Source organism: Rhinolophus hipposideros (assembly GCF_964194185.1).
Source record: "Rhinolophus hipposideros genome assembly, chromosome: 11".
Lineage (NCBI taxonomy): Eukaryota > Metazoa > Chordata > Mammalia > Chiroptera > Rhinolophidae > Rhinolophus > Rhinolophus hipposideros.
Window position 1 is genome coordinate 67,534,915 of NC_138057.1, and position 12,510 is coordinate 67,547,424.

The 12,510-nt window shown below is 43.8% G+C and overlaps 1 protein-coding gene across 1 annotated transcript in view; it reads left to right on the forward strand.

Annotated features, from left to right (window-relative positions):
- Window positions 1-12,510, forward strand: part of PAPPA (pappalysin 1) — a gene marked incomplete at its 5' end in the record, with an annotated part of 228,179 nt that overhangs the window by 66,981 nt on the left and 148,688 nt on the right. The window contains 2 exons of the mRNA XM_081066643.1: window positions 3,013-3,134; window positions 11,519-12,017. Coding sequence (XP_080922769.1) covers window positions 3,013-3,134; window positions 11,519-12,017 — 621 coding nt within the window. The remainder of the gene's footprint in view (window positions 1-3,012; window positions 3,135-11,518; window positions 12,018-12,510) is intronic.

Genomic DNA, 12,510 nt, shown 5'->3' on the forward strand with positions numbered 1-12,510 from the left:
GTCTGTGTTCTGATACGGAAACCAAAGGGTTCTAACCTTTCTCAACCGAGGTTCTTCCCCCAAATCTCAGACCACAGAAAGCTACTTGAATAACGATTGTCTTAATTCTCCCAAGTGTGGTACATACACCGTGTACCACAATGATACTAACACCATTCTAGATTCATAGAAGAGAAGTTAATGCATTATATATAGTAGATGACTTAGAGAATCACTGTCCGTTAGGACTTTCTGCAATAATGGAAATGTTCTCTCTCTGCACTATCCGATGTGGTAGCCATTAGCCAACTGTGGCTGTGGAGCACTTGAAATGTGACGAGTGTGACTGAGGAACTAGGTTTCTAAATTTATTTAATTTTAATTAAGTTAAATTTAAATAGCCACATGTAACGGATGGCCGCCATATTGGGCAGCATAGACTTGGGACTTAAGCACTGACTCTCAGGATACTGGATAAGAAAGAGGAGCTCTTTCAGCATTATGCTGTATTTCTCTGATTTCAGTGTGTGTGTGTGAGTGTGGCATGTGCGTATGTGTGTGTTTGCCTGTGTGTCTGATTGTGTAGATACAGGTCCCCATGAAAATAAAATAAATGCCAAAGGTAAGAAACACATATATACACTCCCTAGATGTGTAGGACACTGCCTGATTTTGTGAAAGCCCAGATTTACTGTATGACTTACCAAGCTATGGCCTTAGGATGATTACTTTGTACCTGTGAACCTCAGTTTCCTAATCTGTAAAATGGGACCATCACGTCAAATATACTCATCCTTGGATGATCAATGTCTAGTATACTTGTACTGCACTAGCAACCATAGGCTGTTCAATGACTATCCAGTGAATGAATAGATGAAATGTTGAGTGAACGTGTAAATCAGTGACTGAATATGAGGGAATACACTTTGTGGAGCTCTGTGCAAACAAGACCTATTTACTGTCAGGTGGTTGATGGTTTATTCACTCACCAAAGATTTATTGGGAACCTAGAATGTGTCAAGAACTCAGTGAAGTACACTCCACACACACACAGAAGCATCTAAAGAAATAGAAAGAAAGACTCACTGGCCCTTAAAGTCAGTGTGGTTCCTGATTCCATCCCAGGACATTTGTAATCTCATCCTAAAGCCATTCATGTGACTCAGAATTGCTACGCATGGATTGTTGTCATTGTACTGGAACTCTGCCGTCCAGAGTGGTGCCGAGGAAGTCCCTCTTTCCATTCCTCTTTCCTTGCCTATGAATATATTATATGATTAGTTATTATTGCTAGTCCAAGAGTAATTCATACACATTCAAAAACACATAGAAAATTCAGAAAACCAGGAGGAATAAAAATAGGGGTGCGGGATCCTCCTATGTTCCACCACCCATAAATTACTGCCAATAATATTTTGTCACATTAACGTTATTTGAACAGCATTGATAAGCTGCTGTAAATTTAGTTCTGACTATGACTTTTTCCCTTACCATAGCGGTTTACACATTTTCCATTAAATTTCATAATCTTCATAAATATTTTTGTATTAACTGCTTATTACTCCATTGGGCAGAGTAACCTTAGGTTATTTCATCATTCTCCTATCACTGAATATTAGTGTGCTTGCAACATTTCTAGCTAGGTATGGTTTCTTTCGTATTTACAATATTAAAACTGAGGATGTAAAATCTGAAATTTGAGGGTCCAGACTAGGTTAGTCACGAGTCTTAGCAACATTTCTGAGTGACTGGTATTTATCCATCCATCCATCCATCCATCCATCCATCCATCCATCCATCCATCCATCAATCCATCTATCCAAGTATACATGTTGACCACCAGATAAGCAGGGGCATGACTTGCTCAGATTTGGGTCTGGGGATGAGCTCCCTGGCAGCTGTGTGGAGGAGGCATGGGGAAGTACCAGCAGACTGTGATACTTGAAGCATGCTCTCCCTTACCATGTAATCCAGGGCTACAGAGCTTCCCTGTGAAAAGAAAACCCTAAGGCTTGAGCTAGAGCTCTTCCATTATGTCACTGCAGATAGTCAAAGGACGGAGCTTCTTCTAGGAATGATGAATGAGGTGTTGGCAGGATCATTGCATCTTGAGAAATAATGGGTTAGGCTCGCACATTTCTTGACATCTTTCTACCCTTTGCAGTCTTTCTGCAGAGGTCACTCAGATTTGCAGTTTGGGGTCCACACTGGTGAGGATAGGGCCCATCTCCCTCCTCTCCTGGCAACTGCCTACTAAACATATGCCAAGTCTGGAGAACAAGTAGAATCCCAGAGTCTTTGGTGGCTAAAGGGAGATTGAATCCACATACAAAAGACACTAGATGGTAGGGGAAGCCCCTGTACTATTTGACTTCTCGGACTGGTCCCTTTGAGGGATTGGCTTGCCCCTTGGAAAGCTTCTAAAAGGAATTAGATGGCATGGTGAAGAAACTGCTTTTGACTGTTACATCAAGGAGTGTCTTCTCCATCTGCCGGATGTCAGGACTGGAAGCTTCTTTAGGCATCATCTAGTTCAGCCCACTCATTTTTCAGATGGAACGAAGCCATGCCTTTTTCCTGGTTAATACCTAGGACACAGGATAGTGCCTGGTACGTGGCAGGTACCTGATAAATGTGAGTAAAAGAATCAACGTTGAGGTCAAATGGGGCCAAAGAGTTTTCTCACAAACACACATCAAATTCTCTATAGAGTGTTGGATAGCTGATGAAATTAAAATTATGCAGGTAGCGAGTAAGTCTTTGGCCTGTTGATTCTGTGTTGCTTCAAGTTAAAGGAGTATATCCACCATCAAAACAGAAGCCACTTAGGCCCAAACAGGGTCCTTGCTGGGCGATGGGGAGGGATTTCCATTAGGGATTTCATATTCTGGAAGCTTTGGCATGGATAGGGAGAAAAGGGGATAGCATACAATAGTTGGGTCCTCCACTCTCTTGCCTTTGGCTTCCTCGAGTCAGAGGCTCATTCAACTGTTCCTAAGTCGGTGCTTCTTTCTGCTTTCCTTGGCCTCCTAGAGAATTGGGATCAGCATGTGATCTTTGCCTGGAAGGGAGAATCCTGGTGCAGTACGCCTTCAACGCCTCCTCCCCCATGCCTTGCGGCCCATCTGGGCACTGGAGTCCCCGGGAAGCAGAAGGTAAGCCAGTCTGGAAGCCCTTTTACCGGTTGGATGTGCAAAGAACAAGTCTGTCAATGCAGCAGAGGAGATTTCAGTGGTCTCTTCCACGTACCCTCTCATTTGATCTTAAGTGTGCTCTGCGAGGCCAGCATTGTTAAAATATAAAAATGTCCGTCCTTGTTTTCCAGCTTTATTGAGATATAGTGGACGTATCACATTGTGGAAATGTAAGGTATACAGCCTGATGATTTGATCCACGGAGATATTACAAAGTAATTACCATGGTCAGGTCAGTTAACTCATCCATCACCTCACAGAATTACCATTTTTTTTGGGGGGGGGAGGTGAGAACATGTAAGAGCTACTCTTAGCAACAATACAAGGTTGTTAATGATAGTCAGCATGCCGCAGATTAGAACCTCAGAACTTATTCATCTTAAAGCTGGAGATTTGTACCCATTGTCCAACATCGAGACAAGTGTTCACACATGCGTTCATGCAGCACATGTCTTTTGAGCGTGTGCGCTGTCCTAGGTATGCCATCCCACTTTACGTACAGGAAGCAAAGGCACTGAGATATTAAATAAGTACCCAAGGCCACACACTTGACAAAGACACAGTGCATGTGTGTGTTTGTTTATACATATACACCTCCAGACCCTGACGGCCTGTAGGTACAAACAAGGTCACCTTAGACACCAATACACGTATTTGGAAGCTTTAAGACATCAGTAGTCTTTGATTCTCCTTCAGTTTTTTCTGGGGATGCCCAGGGCACTCTCACATGTGTCATAACTTTTCCTCTCAGTTTCTGCCATGTGCCCTTCTTTGCGGGGATCCATTTATCTGCAGGAAATACCTTGAGGAAAACACCTCATGATTGCCACTGTTGTGGGTTCCACCCATGAGCAGACTCCCCTGCTCGGGGGACTCTCCCAGCGGCCGGTGGTCTCTGTTCCCCCTTACTGTACCCTCACTGCTACATCCTCTGTTCTATAGAAGTTGAGAGAGTGCCTTTTCCCCCGGTGCTTTGTCGCACTGTGTCCCTGAAGCGAGGCTGTTTGGAACCTTGAGGATCTCATGGGCTATTGCCTATTCGGTTTCCCTCTGGAACGTCTCCTGCTTTAGGGCTCAGCGATAGTCTCTAAAGCCAGGCTAGCAGAGAGAGACCCCATATTTTCTTCTCAGTCTTCTGTCTTGCCCTCTCTTGCCCCCAGAGATTTACACTTAGAACACCCCTCCCCACCCCCGCCCCAGTCCCTCTTGCTCCTATGCAGGTCAGCCCAGGCCAACAGTCACTGGGTGGGGACACTCATCCATCAGAGGGAGCGGAATCCAAATCCTCACCGAGGGTCAGTGAGAACGCCTCCATTTTCCTCTGTATTTCTCGAAAGCAGATTGAAAAGAAAAAGCCAAAGATAGAATAAAGCAAGGCGGAGGGATCAGAGAGAAAAGTGATGGGGAAAAACATGACAACACTATTTTTCATCTTCTAAAGTATCTTAAAATAAAAGTGAGAGTCAATCTCGGGAACTCTAAACAAGCCCATCTGGAATGCAAAGCGAGAGGGATGTCTGGGAGAAGCCCTCCCTTCCTCCTGACAGCATCACAGGCCGTCCGACTTGGAAGGGATGCTGGGAGTCAGCCAGCCCCCGTTCCCACCCAGGGCAGGCCTCCCCTTTCTGCCCTCCCTCACGGAGAATCTTCTCGCACCAGCTCATATCTTTCCTTGGCCTCTCTGTCCTAGCCCCATGTGTTAGAAACTTCTTCCTGAAACCTGTAATCATGACTTTCCCACCCAAACTTAACCCATGTTGGGCTCTCACAAAAGAAAGCGTGTGCCCCATACTGAACACTGTGTGCTTGCAGACTAGAGTGCACCAGTCTCACCTATGACCACCACAGGAACTGTGTGCCAAGCACTGTGCTGGGTGTAGGGGCAAGGCAGAGCTGACCGTGCTAGGGGAGGCAGAGCAGTAAAGGGGCGCTCACCCTTTGGCGTGAGGAGGCCCGTGCTCATAGAAGTACAGAGCACTCGGGGACCCAGAGGAATGGAACTTCACCCAGAGCTGGAGACTCGGGCTTCCTGGGAAATGTCACCACACCCACAAGCAAGGTGCATTTGAAACTGTGAAAGAGGTATGCTTAGAGCAGTGGTTTTCTTGGTGATCTGGAGGCTTAGGAGGTTCCTGGAGCCATGTGAGGTTATCCTCACAGTCAAAACTTTTGTCCATAATAATGCTATGACATCGTTTACCTGTTTCATTCTTAATTGTCTCATGAGAGCAGTAGAGCTTTCCGGTAGCTACATGGAATATGATGTTATTACTACTCTGATAGCATATGGGACACATGCTTATGTGTTCTTGTGTTTTAAAGTTTCTTGGTTTTAATTTACGATATTGTAACTACTAATACAGGTAACCCACATAAACAATAATGCTAGAAGAGCTGGATTTGGAGCATGAGCAAGGTGTGGAGTGGAGAGAAGTTGGACTGGGTGACATAGATAACGGCCAGATGAGGTGGTTTGGATTTACACTGAGGGCCTGTGCCTTGGCAAGTGTCTGGGATATGGTGAGATGTGCATGTTGTAAAAATGCTTGGGTTACTCTGTGGAGTGGAAAGTGGGAAAGGAGCATGTTAGAGGAAAGGGAGCAGCACCCTGGCTGTTGCGACAATCCAGGAGAGGTATAGTGGTGGCCTGGATAAGGTCGGGGGTAGTGAGAATGCAGAGAAGCCAATGACATTGCGAAGATTTGGGATGTAGAATCAGCAAGACTCTCCCCTGACACTTCTCTGACTAAAATCATCTTGGTTTGTCCTACCATTTGTGTGAATGAAATAATTTCCAGACATCTCCCCACACCTCCATCCAACCCAACTGTCAATTGGTTAAGTCTGTTCCTGGTCTATCCCTGACCCTCTTCAAACATGATATGTCGAAATGAGTGCAGCTGGAAGTGCAGAGCCCCCTGTCTCCCTGAGCTGACTCAGGCCTCCAAGGAACCCCAGCAGCCGGGGTTTTCCTTCAGGATATGTAAATTTAGTACATGCAGGCCAGGAAAAGACACTGTTCTTTTTTTAGGGCATCCTATTACAGGCTCTGTGATCCGTTTGGCTCAGACCCTTTTTAATATCCTTGAAGAAATAAACTTTTCCATGAGCCAAACTCGGCAATTTATTTCTCAACTCATTTTCATCCTATTTATCTTTGCGTGTTTAAGTTTTTGGACTTCCCAAACTAACATAAAACTCCCAAATCCATGAGCGATGCCAGACGTATCTTTGGGGTTGGGGAAAGAGCATGGGGGTGGGGGTGGGGGGTAAAGAGGACTGGATCTTGGTTCCAGGCTGGCCGTCAGTGTGCTCTGTGTTGGTCAGTGAGTCACTTGGGTTCTCTGAAGATAGCATCTAATCCACAGAAGGAATGTCCTTTCCAGCTCTAATATTCCGTGGAGTTGTAACTTCTGTCTGTTAACTCCGTGTTAACTTTTTCACTGTCACTCTTGTCTATAGTCAAATGATATTTCCATGCCTCTCACTGTGCTTTCGACTTTACCCCATGAGCTCAGTGTTTCAGAAAGGACGTTTAGGAAAGCAGATGTATATTTTTTCTATATTTTTGTGTCTTTCAAGAATGAATAACGATAGATGAATGGATAAAGAAGTTGTGGTATATACACACAATGGAATACCATTCGGCAGTAAGAAAAGACGATATAGGAACATTTGTGACAACATGGATGTCACAAATGGATGTCACAACATGGATGGGTCTTGAGAGTATAATGCTAAGCGAAATGAGTCAGACAGAAAAAGCAGAGAACCCTATGATTTCACTGATATGTGGTATATAAACCAAAAACAACAAAAGAACAAGACAAACAAATGAGAAACAAAAACTCATAGACACAGACAATAGTTTAGTGGTTACCAGAGGGTAAGGGGGTGGGGGGTGAGAGATGAGGGTAAAGGGGGATCAAATAGATGGTGATGGAAGGAGAACTGACTCTGGGTGGTGAACACACAATGGGATTTATAGATGATGTAATACAGAATTATACACCTGAAATCTATGTAACTTTACTAACAATTGTCACCCCAATAAATTTTTTAAAAAGTAAAAAAAAAAAGAATGAATAACAATAGAAAATTTTTATGCTTTAAAGTAATCATTTATTTTAATATAATGTAGCAGTTTAACTGTATTTACTTAAAAATACATATACTGTAGTTGTTTTCTGTGGATGTTTTCACACATTTTGGAGAACAAACCTGAAATCAGTTAACACAATGAAAAGGTTAACAAACAGGAGATTCTTCATTTAACATTTAAAATATTTATTGAGTATCCACTATGTTTCATTAACTCCATTCCCTAAACTTCAAGTAAGTGCAGTCACAGAAATTCTTGTCTTTGTACATAGAAAGTGGAGGTAATCAAAAGAAACCCTGTTTTCCAATCTCCTTAGCAAAAACTATATTTCATAGATAATTTTTTCCCGGGGTATTCAATACCATGATACCTATGCAGCCCAGTAATTACATAGCGAGATCTGAATGACTCAAATCCCCATTAAGATGACTTGTGCAAGCATATAATACATTTTAAGTGTTGGGTTTTCCATTAGAGATTAACATACGGCACTAACTGGTTTCTTTTGTGTGTGTGTGTGTGTGTCTGTGTGTGTGTGTGTGTATACACATATATATATGTGTGTATAGAGAGATGTATAATAATGTCTGTATAGATCTTCATAAATGTAAAGTTAAATCCGCGTAAGTATGTATAAATACATTTTATACACTTATATGGCCTCATTGCTAGCTGACAGCTTATATAAACATGTAACTTCTCGTTTAGTCACCATATATATAAAAGGATCTGTATTAATAATGAAGTAACTGTACTTTTGCACTTTTCTTTTTCCCTCCTTCCGTCCCTTCCTTTCTTCAATCCTCTCTTTTCTATTTTCAGACTTGCTCCCTGCCTCACAACACGCATTGAATCAATTTCCTAGCTGTGTCCATTTTTCTCCTTAGAGACTCTGATTTTTCCTCCTCTCCTCTGATGGTCCCTTGCTCTAAGCCACAGTTCTGTCTGCATTAGTATAGCCATCTCCTAACTGGGTTCACTAGCCTAGAAGCTCCCCCAGGGCAGAGATCACACATTTACAAACCTGTTTTCTCGGTGACTAGCTCAGCTCTGGATACAAACCAGGGACTCAATAATTATTCTTTGAATGGATGGATGGAAAGAGGGATGAATGGATGGATAGTATCAGTGTCTCTCAAGAGTGTTTTGGTTTTGTTTTCCTAAAAGACAACTTTCGCTTGCTCCCGATCTCTCTCAATAGAAAGTTCAGTTCCCTTAACATGACATACAAGACCCTTCATAATGTGGGTTCTACGTAGTTTGCCACACTCATCACTTGTTGTTCTCACATTGCACTTACAACCATAGTCATTTTTTTTTAACTTTTATGTATTTCAAGTGTTTGATTTTCCAGGACCCATCAGCTCCAAGTCAAGTAGTTGTTTCAATCGACTAGTTGTGGAGGGCGCAGCTCACAGTGGCTCACGGGGAGAATCAAACGGGCAACCTTGTTGTTAAGAGCACCACGCTCTAACCCACCGAGATAACCAGCCGCCTGAAACTGTTGTCATCTTAACTCACATCCTCTCTCAGATGTTCTTTTGGTTCGGAATGCCTCCTCTTCCCGAGGTCTTTCTTTTTAATTCCTCCTTACTTTTCAGAACAGAGCTAATATATGTGTGAGCATCTATTAAATAGCTTATACCATTTGAGTTTGACAGCAACCTTGTGAGGTAATAGTACAGTAGGTGACACAATGAGAAGCTGCATAGCTGATATTTTTACCCAACTTTCATGGCTTCAAAACCTGGCACACTGCCTGGACCAACAGTATCACATAATATTCTATTCCCCATCAGGGAATTAATTACTTAACCATCCGAGTCTCCGTTTCCTCTTCCTTCAAATGAGTTTCATAAGACCTGCATCATAAACGTATTGCCAGGATGAAAAGAGCTGAGCCATGCAACATGCTGGGCGTAGTACCTGGCATACAGAGGATGGTCAAGTCATGAAGCCTGTTGTTATTAAAGGGATCGTTGCTTTGGTGATGGGGTAGACTTAGGAACCCTTCAGGCTCTTTTTTACATCTAAAAGTTTGTCTCTGATAACCAGACAAGCACAGACCTTGCTAAGATTTCTATTTCTGTTTACTTACTTGACCAGGCTCACCTTCCTGTCCTTTGGAAAGCATTTGGTCCCTCTGTTGATTAACAAGAAACCAGGGAGAAAGCAGAAGCCAAACAGATTTGTCATCTTTGCTCTCCTGTGGCTTCCCACCACTGACAGTCGTTTTCTCCAAGGAAGGGAGAACGATTGCTCTATTGCTTGCCAATTCCAGGAGAAAGCCCGTGGAGGGGGTGGCATGTCTGCCTGGCACTCACCATAATGCAGCAGGCTCCAGTGTTCCATGGAGCATTAACTTCTTGTTTTAACTTTATACTAACAAGATAGAAGATTCTTCGTTTAACACGTATTTACTGAGCATTCACGGTGTTCACTGTCTTTGGACCGGGCACTGTATTAAGCAAAGGCTATAGGTATGGAGGGAAACAGAACTACAAAAATGATAAGGATCCTGCCAGATTTTGGTGACACTCAGATGAATTAAGTAATGGCTACAGAATGTGCTTCATACATATGAAAATGCTATGTTCAGTAAAGCTTACTGAATGAGGAAGTATGCCAACAACCCACAAAGTCAAGAGAATCAGGAACTCAGTGGTATGGAGAGTAGATGGCAAGAAAGGCTTCCTTCTAGGTGTGGAGTCTTACTGGTTGGCGCCTTTGACTTAAATTACTGATTGATTCTAACCAACATGTGCTGCAAGTTATGAATGCACCTAGTCAAGGACGGGTGGAGGGCGTCTTGTAGGTATACCTGTCTCTCCTTGTTCTGATGCGTTATGTCTTAAAAGGTCTTTGTGAATTTTCCTTGTCCCCCTCTTCCTTCTCTTTTTTCTCTTCTCCAGCTCCATTTGGTGTTTTCTCTCTTGTCCCTTGTCTGGGTACATACAAGGAGATTGGAGGCATTTACAGCCTTCGCTGGAATAGCTTTTCCACCCAAAATGACTTTCTAGTTTTCATAATGTGGGGAGGTGATTCCTGTTATACTGTAACAGCACCACAAAGCCTTTCAGACAAAGACTGATTTTTCCTTTTTGCTTTTGAAACACCCAGCATCCCCACCCTCTACCAACCACGGATGCTAAAGGAAAAAAAAAAATGTGGCAAACGGGACAACTTGAAATCCTCCATCATACCCTCACCAGCTGATCTGTAGCTCTTGATCGATCCCTTCGACAAATTAGAGTCAATCACTATACTGAGTCCTGATTCCTGTTCTCAGCAGTGCAAAGGAGAGCTCTCTGAGGGTCTAGTAGGACTAATGAGCTCAGCAGAGAAACATTCGGAAGTCACTGCAGTCTGAGATCAGTAGGGATGAGGCATTTTCTCCTTGAGGAAAGAGTAGAAGAATCCCTCCTTCCTTCTCCCCTCTCTTCACCCAACCCTCCCTCTCCTGAGGCAGATGGGACAGAGCACGAAAAAGCTCAGTGGTATGAAATGATCTCATGTAGAGAAGGGGAGGAGGAGAGATAAGATGGCTCCAGGGCTGCCTTCCAGCTCTGTCATTCATTGTTCTAGACAGTTTCCTCCTAGAATCCTCAGGCCAAGGGGCAGAAGCTATCCGTGCTTACCTCCTCGTTGCTGAAGGTTTCCGACAGTCTGTCATTCCAAACAGGGTGCATGCAGCAAAGGCAATGCCACAGGGATTCTAATTTATTTTAGTGGCATCCGACAGTGAAAACAGACTGTGAACTTCCGGACGAGACAAAGTAGAGTCCTAATGCTGACCTTTTATACTTAAAGCTGTGAGACCTTGGTCATTTCGCTCCACATTCCCTCACCTCTGAAATGAGTCCTTGCAAGTGACAAACAAGTTTGTGGGACGTAGTAGGCGTTTGACAAATACTTGTCCTCTTCTGTTTTCCATCCTAGGCACAAAGCCTACAAGTGGAAGATGAGGAGGGAAGGTGTGGGCATTCACTCAATAGTAAGACGCTTACTTGAATATAGTTTTGACCAAATGGCTGGTGATTCATTCAAGATCTGTATTACAGTGGTGGGGGTGAGCTGGCTGCTGTACATACAGAAGGTTCACCAAAACACTGCGCGTTCTTCTCTTTCTTTTTCACCTCTGTCTGACTTCTAGTCAGACCAACCTCTCCTAAGGTCTGCAGGAAACTCTGAGGACCAGACTGAAGGTCTTTCAGGAACTCATATCCTCATCTCTTCTCCATAGGTCATCCAGATGTTGAACAGCCCTGTAAGTCCAGTGTCCGTACGTGGAGCCCAAATTCAGCTGTCAACCCACACACGGTCCCTCCAGCCTGTCCTGAGCCACAAGGCTGCTACCTTGAACTGGAATTCCGCTACCCTTTGGTCCCTGAGTCTCTGACGATCTGGGTGACCTTTGTCTCCACTGACTGGGACTCTAGTGGGGCTGTCAATGACATCAAATTGTTGACTGCCAGCGGGAAGAACATCTCCCTGGGCCCTCAGAATGTCTTCTGCGATGTTCCACTGACCATTAAACTCCGGGATGTGGGTGAGGAGGTGTATGGCATTCAGATCTACACATTGGATGAGCACCTGGAGATTGATGCTGCCATGTTGACCTCCATTGCAGACAGCCCGCTCTGCCTAGAGTGTAAGCCCCTGCAGTACAAAGTGGTCCGGGACCCTCCTCTGCAGGTGGACGTGGCCTCCATCCTACATCTCCATAGAAGATTCACGGACATGTAAGTGCATTTTCTAGATAGGGAGAGGACCAAGTAGGTGGGCTATGGAGGGATAAAAGGAGGGTCAGAGACACCTGGACTGGAAGAAGGTTCATCACAGCCAGACTCACTTCTAGGGATTTATAGCTTGGCATTGGGTATAGAATTGTCTTAACAAGGCAGAGTTGGTTTGGTGGGGAAAGCGATGGACATGGAAGCAGGAGACTTGAATTATGGTGGCAGCTCTATCGTGTGACTCTAAGCGTTTCAACCTTCCGAAAACTTAGTTTTCCCAACAGTTGGATGAAAGTAGCAGTAAGGAAGTCGTTTATTACTAATGAAAGTGGAAGAATTGAAGTTTGCTAATGATTTCTTTTTTATGTTAAATTAAAGAAGAAGATTCATGCATTCGGATTGCTATTTTAGTGGGTGAAAAGGTGAAATTATAGCAAGTCGGCTGGGAATTGGCCATGTTCCTGGGTATTTGCATGAGAACTTTTTTGGAAGGTGAACA